The 11,622-nt window shown below is 39.8% G+C and overlaps 1 protein-coding gene across 1 annotated transcript; it reads left to right on the forward strand.

Moving 5' to 3' along the window:
* Positions 1–336: 336 nt before the first annotated feature.
* Positions 337–1,752, forward strand: LOC145129382 (uncharacterized). Its single transcript, XM_079064075.1, has one exon. The coding sequence runs from the start codon at positions 337–339 to the stop codon at positions 1,750–1,752; it is 1,416 nt and encodes a 471-aa protein (XP_078920201.1).
* The last annotated feature ends 9,870 nt before the right edge of the window (positions 1,753–11,622 follow it).

The following is an 11,622-nucleotide window of genomic DNA, read 5'->3' on the forward strand; positions in this document are numbered from 1 at the left end:
CCAAGACCCATGGGATTTCAAAACACCTACAAACCAAATTGGAGGAATAACCCAAAAAACCCATACCCACCAAAGCAAAACCCACCAAATTTTATGATGAGACCCCAATATCCACAATACCCATCACAAAAACCTCCATATCCATAAACATCTCACCCCCCTCAAAATTACCAACAACCTCATCAACAAGGCCAATCAAGTGGTAACCATCAAATGAGTCTTCAAGAACTCGTTACTTATCTTGCTCAAAGCTAAACCCAATTTCAAAAAGAGACCAAGAACACCTTCTCCAACATTCAAGCACAAATTAGAGACTTGGCTACCGCTCTCAACAAGATGGAAAAAAGGGGTAAAATTCCATCTCAAACCGAGAAGAACCCCAATGTGAGTGCAATCACCTTGAAAAGTGGGAAAAAACTTGGAGAAATCAACCCTAAAAGAGTTTCAAGAGAAGAAGAATATGAGGTTATTATTGTTGATCCTTCAAAGGTGGTAGTTCCTCCAAAGGAACCGGTTGTTCCAAATATTGATCAACCCGAATCTTCCAACAAGAACATCAAGCCATTGGTCATACCACCACCTTTTCCCTACTGGTTGGCTCCCTCAAAGAAAAAGGAGGAAGAGAAAGAGTTCCTTGAAACCTTCCGCAAGGTCCAAATCAACATTCCACTATTGGATGCCATAAAGCAAATTCCAAGCTATGCCAAATTTCTCAAAGATTTGTGCACCAACAAGAGGAAATTGAAGGAAAATGAAAAGATTAAAGTCAATGCAAATGTGTCCGCGGTAATCCAAAAGAAGTTACCATCCAAATGCAAGGACCCGAGAATGTTTGCTATCCCTTGCACTATTGGTGATTTGCATGTTGAAAGTGTCATGCTAGATCTTGGAGCCTCAATCAATGTCATGCCATACTCGGTTTTTCAATCTCTCAATGTTGGACCTTTGGAAGAAACCGGAGTAATCATTCAATTAGTGGACAAGTCAAGTGTCTTTCCAAGAGTCGTGTTGGAGGATGTACTAGTGCATGTTAATCAACTAGTATTTTCCACGGACTTCTATGTCATTGACCTTGAAGAGAAGACTCATTCCAAGTCATCTATGATCCTTCTTGGAAGACCCTTCATGAATACCAATCACACGATTATTGATGTCCATAATGGGAAGATCACCATGGAGTTTGATGGAGAGACCATTCACTTCAACATCTTTGAAGCAATGAGGTACCCTAGCAACATTTCTCCATTGTATCGGGCTGATGTGCTTGAGCCAATCACCCTAGAACTATTTAAGTTATCACATGGGGATATTTTGAAGATGGTACTCAACATGAGTCTTGATTTTGAAAGTTTGAAGAAAACATTGGATATGTATACATTGGACTCCGAAATTGAAGAGATTGTGAAGACTTTAGAAGTTAAAAATTCAACAAATAATGATGTCTCTCAAGTTGCCTTATCTCATTCTCCAAACAAGATGCCCCCTTCCATAATTCACCCACCCAAACTTGAATTTAAAGTCTTACCTAGCCACTTGAAATATGCTTATCTAGGTAAAGACGAAACTCTTCCGGTGATCATCTCCTCTCAATTAAAAGACTTTGAAGAAGACCAGTTGGTTGAAGTTTTGAAATATCATAAAGAGGTCATGGGGTTGACAATAGTGGACATCAAGGGGATTAGTCCTAATGTATGCACTCACAAGATCCTCATGGAAGATGATTGTAAGCCTAGGCGGGAAGCTCAAAGATGATTAAATCCTCCAATGATGGAAGTTGTCAAGAAAGAGATAATCAAGCTCCTTGATGTGGACATGATTTACCCCATTTCCAACTCCAAATGGGTTATTCCGGTTCAAGTGGTTCCCAAGAAAACAGGAATCACGGTTATTGAAAATAACAAGGGAGTAATGGTACCCACTCTAGTTCAAAATGGATGGTACATGTCAATACTGGCAACAATGAAATTTATAATAAGAGGAAAATCCGTCGATTTCAAAAATCGTGAGGGTTCAAGTCCCTCTATCCCCAAAAGACCATTTGGGTCCCTAATTCTTTATCGTATCCTTTTTTTCTTTATCCTTTTTTCGTTAGCGGTTCAAAACTCCTTATCTTTCTCATTCACTACTCTTTATACAATGAGCGTAAAATCACATGTGATATATATGATACATGTACAAATGAACATCTTTGAGCAAGGAATCCCCATTTGACTGATTCACGATCGATATTTTTATTCATACTAAAACTTACAAAGTTGTTCTTTTAACAAATTATAGGCCCGTGATGAGTCTTTGTAATACCCTTTCAATTGACATAGACCCAAGTTCTCTAGTAAAATGAAAATGAGTATGAGACATGAGGAATAGTTGGGATAACTCAGTTGGTAGAGCAGAGGACTGAAAATCCTCGTGTCACCAGTTCAAATCTGGTTCTTGACACATGATTAATTTGTATGAGTCTCTATTCTACCAATTAATTGATATGAGCAATTAATTGATACGAATACATATTCATTAAGAGTCTAGATAATAATACATATTCTCCAGTTCAAAGGGGGTAAAGAGTTTATTATACAAAGTATGTAAAAAAAAGGGAGATTCTATTTTCTCTTCTTTTTTATTTCTTCTCTGGTTCAAAAAGAAAAGAATGTGAATACTTCATACACATATGCATATTCGAAGGTTAAGGTTGAAAGATTCAATAGAGTAGTTGAAGGATGTGAATAAATAAGATTCAGTTTTGTATTTTTCCATTTTTAATTAACTCCTACATTACATGACTTTATAGATTCCCCTTAAGTGATGTGTGCAGTCCAAAGTTGATGATGCATAATTCGTTTGGTTCCTCCTATCAACTTGGCTCATCCGAAATAAGTATTTTACAAATTTGAGAATCCCGATTAATTCCAAATTTTATTTTATTGTACTTACTTAAAAACCAATAAACCGCATTTTCAAGAAATAATATCTTCTACCAAGACATTCACCGAGGAAGCAGAAGCCATTTAGAAAGTAGCTACTAAGGAACAGAGGGAACGTTTTATACTTCAGGAACAAGCTGTCTAAACAAATTGATCACCCTTTTCAATAATTTTTTAAATAAAATAAAAAGGGTACTCAAGCGTTTCGGAGTCAAATCATTCAAAATTTATACCAAAGGTTTAGAAGACCTCTGTCCTATCCATTAGACAATGGACGCTTTTTATTGCGATTTTTTAGTAGTTTTACTTTCTGATCTTTTTTTTGAAAAAATACGAATCTAATATAGTAGGATTTTTGTAAGAAAATTCTTTGAATTGTATATTCAATGATGAATGATGTATTAATTAGAGTCTATTAGAGTATTTAATAATATATAAATATAGTAAGATAATAGAATTAATCTATAAGTAGAGGCTATAGAGCGGGTAGCGGGAATCGAACCCCCGCATCGTTAGCTTGGAAGGCTCGGGGTTATAGTCGACGTCGATTCATCATTTTTAACGTCTCTAATTCAAAACCGAACATGAAACTTTGGTTTCATTCGACTCCTTTATGGAAAATGGATAAATTGCTAGATTTCAGATGTGAACCAACTTACACAAAAAAAATGATACCCATAACATCTATGTCAGCTTTTTGTTTGAATATATTCAATTCAAAACGACTCGCTTTATAGATGATCCCTCTAGAAGAAGGCAATTCTAACAATCTTTCTAGTTACTTCGTTCTATATTTCTATTTGAGAGGGTCCTAAGGAAAATGATTTTATTTCCACCGAGCTAAAATAATATGTCGATGTCTCTAGTAAACTAAAGATATTCTTTAATAGCTATTTTGCTTCAATTTATTCGCTACAAATGTAAACAAAAATTGAAGATTTAGTTACGATTAGAAATTAGAAATCTACTTTTCTATCTTCATCCATGGATTCTTTATTCATACTCATTCAATTGGAAGTATTGATCCAATTTTAAAATTTTGTTTCTCAATTTTATAATCCAAGTTTTCATTTTTTAATTGACCTTTGGATAAAAATCCCGAAAATTTATATTTTTCCTTGAATGTGTCATTTGTGTATTGATTATAGAAAGCTGAATTCAAGCACACGGAAAGATCACTTCCCCCTTCCTTTCATTGACCAAATGCTCGAGAGATTGGCGGGCAAATCTCATTATTGTTGCCTTGATGGATACTCGGGTTTTCATCAAATATTTGTTGCCCCCGAAGATCAAGACATGACGACTTTTACATGCCCTTTTGGCACATTTTTCTACAAACGGATGCCATTTGGATTATGCAATGCCCCCATCACATTCCAACGATGCATGGTGAGCATCTTCTCCGAGTATGTTGAGAATATAATTGAAGTGTTCATGGACGACTTCACCATATATAGCAATTCGTTTGATGAATGCTTGGATAACCTTAAGAAGATTTTGAAAAGATGCATTGAGAAGAAGTTGGTATTAAAGTTTGAGAAGTGTCACTTCATGGTCAATCAAGGCATCATCTTGGGACACATCGTCTGCAAAAAGGGAATTGAAGTTGATAAAGCCAAAATTGATGTCATACAAACCCTTCCTTATCCAACATGTGTTAGAAAAGTGAGATCTTTCTTGGGCCATATGGGATTCTATAGGAGATTTATCAAAGATTTCTCGAAGATCACGAGACCGATGTGCCTCCTTCTCCAAAAAGATGTTGACTTTGACTTCAATATAGCATGTCAAGAAGCCTTTGACAAGCTTAAAGACCTACTCACATCCGCTCCCATTATCCAACCTCCAAATTAGGAGCTTCCCTTTGAAATCATGTGCGATGCAAGCAATTTTTCCATTAGAGCGGTTTTAGGTGAAAAGGAGGGCAAAACATCACATGTTATCTACTATGCCTCCAAAATCTTGGATAATGCTCAAGCCAATTATTCTACCACCGAGAAGGAACTTCTATCCATTGTCTTCGTATTGGAGAAATTTCGACAATACCTTCTCGGGTCAAAAGTGATTGTATATTCCGACCATGCGGCCTTGAAGTATCTAATGACGAAGAAAGATGCCAAGCCACAGTTAATTCGGTGGATTCTTCTTTTACAGAAGTTCGATCTTGAGATAAAGGACAAAAGTGGTGCCGAAAACCTAGTTGCCGATCACTTAAGTCGTTTGAATATTGGTGGCTCCTCTTTATCCATCCTTGATGAATTTCCGAATGAACACCTCTTCTATCTTTCAAACTCCATTCCATGGTATGCGAATATCGTCAATTACTTGGTTACTAAAGAAATTCCCCACACATTTACTAAGTACCAAAATGCCAAGTTGAAGAGTGATTCCAAATACTACGTGTGGGACGACCCTTATCTTTGGAAACATTGTCTGGATCAAATAATACGACGGTGTGTTCATCAAAATGAGGTCGAATCACTCTTGAAGTTTTTCCATGAGTATGCATGCGGAGGCCATTTTGGTCAAAACAAAACCATGCGGAAGGTGCTAGAATGTGTACTCTATTGGTCAACAATGTCTAGAGTTACCTATCTATTTTGCAAGAGTTGTGATAGATGTCAAAGAACGGGAACCGTATCCATGAAGCACGAAATGATTCAAAACCCTATCCTCATTTGTGAGATATTTGATGTATGGGGAATCGATTTCATGGGCCCATTCCCCGTCACTTTCGGTTATACTTATATACTCTTGGCGGTTGATTATGTCTCAAAGTGGGTGGAAGCAAAAGCTACAAGGCATGATGATTCTAAAACCGTAATTCATTTCTTGAAGTCAATTATTTTTGCAAGATATGGTGTACCAAGAGCCTTGGTGAGTGATAGGGGCACTCATTTTTGCAACAAAATGATGGAAGCCATGATGAAGAGGTATGGTGTCACACACCAGATATCGACCACCTACCATCAACAAACAAATGGCCAAGCCGAAGTGTGAAATAGAGAAGTCAAGCAAATTATTGAAAAGACGGTCAGCACTACACGAAAAGATTGGAGCTTGAAGTTTGAAGATGCATTGTGGGCGTATCGGACCGCCTACAAAACTCCAATTAGCATGTCTCCATTCCGCCTCGTCTATGGAAAGTCTTGTCATTTACCAGTGGAATTGGAACACAAGGCATATTGGGCGGTTAAAAAGTGTAATTTCAATATTAAAGAAACCGGGAAGCACATAAAGATGCAACTTCAAGAAATCGAAGAGTTAAGGAACGAGTCTTATTAAAATGCAAGCATCTACAAAGACAATACAAAAGCATTCTGTGACAAGCACATCACTCGAAAGCATTTTATTCCGGTCCAAAAAGTTCTTCTTTATCATTCACGGTTAAAGATATTCCCGGGAAAATTGCGATCTCGATGGCACGAACCTTTTATTGTTATAAAAGTGTTTGATCATGGTGCGGTTGAAATTAAGAGTTTGGAAACTAATCAAATATTCAAAGTGAATGCGAACCGTTTGAAACCATTTTATGAAGGCTTTGACACAGGAGAATTCGACAACGTAACATTAGAAACTCCGATTTACGAAGGTTTACGAAAGCGAGGTTATGTCTTGGCAAATACGTGAAATAAATGCATTGTAAATAAATAATATCCGCTTGAATTTTTGATGTTTCTAGGCTTGAAGTTTGTCAAAAATAAGCATCTTGAGGTTTAGCAATGATCTTGGTAACGTATGTAAAAAGTGTCAAAAATCTGCAATTTGTGCGGGTACCCGCGCAAACGTTGCGCGACCCAGCCCCAGTCGCGCAAATCCGAGCTCAAAAATTACCCCAACATGGGATGTATTCTGATGTGTGCGCGCGGTTGCTCCCCTACCCGCGCATGTTCTGCGCGACCTGATACCCACCCTCGTAACCTTTGCGCGGCCTAATACCTACCCTCACATACTCTTGCGCGGCTAAGAACAAAAAGCTATTCCGTTTTTGCGCGACCTGCCAGGCTTATAACATCCACCCATCTCCAAACCCATTCGGCCCATACCCGATCCGACCCACACCCGATCTAACCTAAAGGCCTGCCCGGACCCGCTTCAACTTACCCGCTCCAATCCTGCTTTCAAACCCGACCCAACCTTATAACCCCTTAACCCGACGCACCAAACCTTCCCCCCTTGTAACTCCCGTCCACAGCGAACACAACAGCCAGTCGCCCACCTTCTGCTGCCGCCGAAGAAGACCACCCTGCCACCACCGATGCCGCCTGCTTCCGCCTCCAGTCATCGCTACCTCGCCATCACCTGCTGCCGTCCCTTTCCCTATCCTCTTTCCTCTCCAGCCGACGACCGACGTAGCGCACCTATTCTCGCCATTCCCCTTCATCCCCGGAAATCGCACATCCACCAGCTCTCCTCCTCTCCTACTTCCACCGGCGCCTCCCGTCCACCCTAACCCCAACGAATTCCGACCACCCGCACCATTTTACCACCGGTAAACAGCAATTCCGCCACCACCTCTCTAACTCGCTCGAAAAATCGAAAAAAGCCTCATTCTGCCACCACCTTCCATCAAAATTCAAAATTTCTTGGGGCATTCTTCTCTAAATACTTCTGAGACACCGATCTACAGTCAATTTGGGAAAATTACCTCACCGGAAAAGCTAGCTCCGCCGCCGGCCGCCGCCCCTCATTTTGACAAAAAAAAATTCAAAATTTTTGTTTCGCACCGGAGATTCAAAAGACTCAACCTTGCGGGTCCAATTCAGGCTTGTGGTTTGGTTTTAGCATTTTTCATTTCGGGTTTCAACACTCGAATTTGGTATATTACTTTTAATTTTCTTGCATTCAATTTCAAATTTTGATAGACTTATGCCATGCATTAGGGTGCTTATAGTTGAACTGCTTTGAATTGATTGGATTACATTACCTTGAATTGTGCCAAATTGCAAGTTTGGAGTGTTTGCCCGGCTTATATTTATATTTATATTTTTATTTGGATTGATTGGATTGGTGTGAGGCGAGTGTGAGGGATAATCTTGGTCAAGTTTTTGTCTTTGCTAGGTTCTATTAACAGGTATAATGGGAAAGAACAAAACCATTCACGCGTCTCATGGTTCTTCCCGCGAAGCTGAATCGTTACGATTATCCAAAAAAGTATCAACTGAGCATGTCGATCGTGATGGTAACCTTGTCCTTACTAGGGCACAAATCAAGCAATTCAAGTCAAACCTCCAAAAACGTGCAGTCCGAGCCACCAAATTTTACCACCGGGAATCCATGATCAACCTTGGCCTTGACGATTGCTTGCAACAGATGTTCCTCAACATGGGTTGGCATGATTACCTAGCTCTTTCCGCGTGCACATACAAGCAACCCACACTCGAGTTCCTCTCCACTTATGCACGGGATGACATGGAGGGGGTGCTCATATTTAGACTCCAGGGTCGGCAGCACCGACTTACATATGACACCCTCAACACTATCATGGGCACATACGATAGCCAAAATACCGACATCTATAGTTATCAATGGACTCAATTCAAGAGCTTGCCCAAAGTAGAGTTTTGGACTCAGATCACCAGTCTTCCAAACTTCAATCCAAGTCGATAAAAAGATCGTTACATCATCCATCCTTGTTGGAGAATCGCCCACCGGATTCTTTCAGCTTCCATCTTTGGTTGTCATGAGCCGGGACAAATAAACACAGTCGAGCTATATTTCCTCTATTGCATGTCTAGCCACCGTTGGTCTTGCCCCGGTTTCGCTACTTTTTTCTTAGATAAATGTGACAGCATACGCATGAAGTCCACTGGAGACATTTGCATTGGAGGTCTCATTACCCTAATTGGTTTGGGTGTGGGCCTTCAATTTCCAGAGTTTGAGTATGTGTCAGTGGATGACCTGCCTATCTACCTCCTTGACTGCGTAGCTCTCACTCGGATGGAATTATTGCTACCTACCAGCAATAGCCATTACTCTTGTCTCAATCATGCCAAGGAATCCGTCTACATCTTACCTCACTCCAGCATTTCAGCCTTTACCACCAGGGACCCTGAAACTTGGTTCTTTCCTGGATAGTTATGTGATGATGATGATGCTGGTAATGATGATGACATGCAGGTAGATGCTGCCAATGCTGATAGCCTATTTGAGGTCGAAGACCATTATGACCTCCCAATCCGACAACTGCCACCACCCTTTCACGATTAGCCTTCAGGAGCACACTTCGAGCCAGAACATGAGTACCAGTCCTATCAACAACACAACAAGCCGGGACCCGAGTTTCCTCTTGATATATAAACCCGGCTTGTTACCTTGCGTTGTTAGGGAAAACGGAATGAAGCAGCCATTCGATGCATCGAGGAGCAGCAAGATCGTGCCAACAGCTACATGGAGGATCTTTGGCATCATTTTCAGCCCGAAGGCGGTTACTGTCCTTGCGGGCCTTCTCCACCTTGATCTCGGTACGATCCTTCCTTACTCTCATCCTAAGCATTGATGACAATGCTTCATTTTAAGCTTGGGGTGAGGTATTCTTATATTTTTTTTATTGCATTTAGGTTGTATATAGTTGCATTTAGAGTAAGTCATTTAGGTCATTCATAAAAAATTGCATAAAAAAATTCAAAAATATTGCATATTTTGTTTCCTTCTTTTCTAATTTTCATACTTTTTAGATGCATTCTAGTTTAAGTTCATGCATTTTTGTTCTCTTTTGTCTTCTCATCCCTACAGGTACCATAGCGCCGAGTCATAAGTATTGAATCATATATTGGTCCCGGGTCTTGATATGGAATTCTTTGTATTGGACAAATGGGACAAGTTTTGAGCCTCACAGACCACTTTGAGACCGCTTGTGTGGGGGTCAGATGCAGGTAGCTTGATTGGGTCTAGTTGCGGAGGGATGTGGTTGGTCAAACCGATGTGTGCAAGCAAAGATTAACCCAATAAGGTATTTCGAAGACACTGAAGACTCGTATCTTGGTTTTGGGAGGAATACCCCTTAGTACTCCCGAGTCTCGTCCGATCCTTACTTAGATTCTCACCACCTTTTAAGTGTAGGTCATCATTTTTCTATGGGTCTAGAGTAGATCGTTAGATAGATTTTGTTTATCACACCTTGCATTGAGGTGCTTGATGAACTTTGTAGTGGGTCCCCCAATTCACATCTTTTGGGACCAAGTTTTTTCGGTAACACCCATTTTTGAGTCATTCCCCACCCTTTTTAGTAGATCTTGACACATTGTCAATGATCATTAGGTGTTCATGTTAGCCTCTATCTATTACTCCATTTTCACTATTGGAGTCCTATGTTACATGGTGAAATTCCTTAGACCTTCCAAGAAGAAACACAAAAAAATGAAGAAATTGGAAAACCGAAGACAATAAGAGAGAAATAAGAAGACAGAAGATCGAGCAACAAGGAGACTGAAAACCAAATAACAGAAGTTCAAGATTGAAGATTTAAGTTGTTAGGTTTAGATTTAGGTTAAGTAGAATTTTTATTATTTTATTTTATTTTTGATTTTTGGTGAGAAAAGGCAATGAAGATGAGACGGTAGAATGTAAAGGATAGTACAAGGGAGAAGCCCTTGAAGCCGGATGTTTGCCCGGAGGCCGTGCATCAAAACCTTATTTCATTACTATAAAATTTAGTCTGAAAAATGTAGGAATCATCGTGTGTGAAGAGGCGCCTTTCCTTCATGCATTATGGTCTGCATTGCTGATTTAAAGTGCCCCCGTTAGGCACATCCTTTGTTTCCTTTCTCTTGCACACCACGACTATATCCAGACATGATCTATTCGCCCTTCAAGTGGTTCGAGAATGTGGTTTATGGCTCTAAATCGGGGAACATTTTGAAGATGCGTAGGGTCCATGAAAGACTGATTCTGACCATGTTGATTGATGTTGACCAAGTTCTATGATATCTTTCTTTTTCCATTTTTAGTTTAGCTCATCCCGAGCTCATTTTAGTCTTGTTCTAACTTGAGGAAAAGTTAGGTTTAAGCTTGGGATGATTTGATAGTTTATTTTATTTCCTTTTTTTTATTAGTTTATCTTAGAATTTTTAGGTCTTTTTGTTGGTATTTCATTGTATATTCATTATTTTCTTTATCATGGATCGTGTCGGGTACTTTCTATTTTGCATGGGATATTTTGCAGGGTTTTGGAGCTCGTTGCGGTTGCGGTTTGACTGGAGTTGGACTTGGTGGGACTTTCGATGCATTATTGGGATTTACGGATCCATCAAAGGAGATTTGGGCTTAAAAACTTGATGACTTGGTTGAAGTGGGCTTGTGAATACGGGTCATGGATTCGTATTTTGGGCTTGGACTATCAAGATTTAAAGCTTGAAGATGATTGGTCAAATTTGAATCATGTGAGGCATGAAGGGGACCAAGGGAATCTTGGGTAATGGAGTGGTGTAGTGGAGAAAAATGGGCCAATAGCATTCTAGCAACACTTGCGATGGTGGAGTCTCAGTCGCGCAACACTTGCGCGGGTACCCGCGCAACTGCATATTTTTGGGCATTTTGGTCATTTTGCTCACCATTTACCTTAGGGGTTGGATCTTTCAGCAAACACTTCGATTTTCCACCATTCGAGACCATTAGAGGCGATTTTTGGAGCTTGATACACACTATTCTCATCTTTCTAAGTAATTGGTAGATTCTTGATGCAAAAACACTTTTGATCGTT

This window comes from Lactuca virosa, chromosome 8 (genome assembly GCF_052849685.1).
Source record: "Lactuca virosa cultivar CGN04683 chromosome 8, Lactuca_virosa_CGN04683_v6, whole genome shotgun sequence".
Lineage (NCBI taxonomy): Eukaryota > Viridiplantae > Streptophyta > Magnoliopsida > Asterales > Asteraceae > Lactuca > Lactuca virosa.

Coding starts and splice junctions, on each gene's coding strand:
- LOC145129382 (XM_079064075.1), top strand. CDS start 337: ATGGAAAAAAGGGGTAAAATTCCATCTCAAACCGAGAAGAACCCCAAT.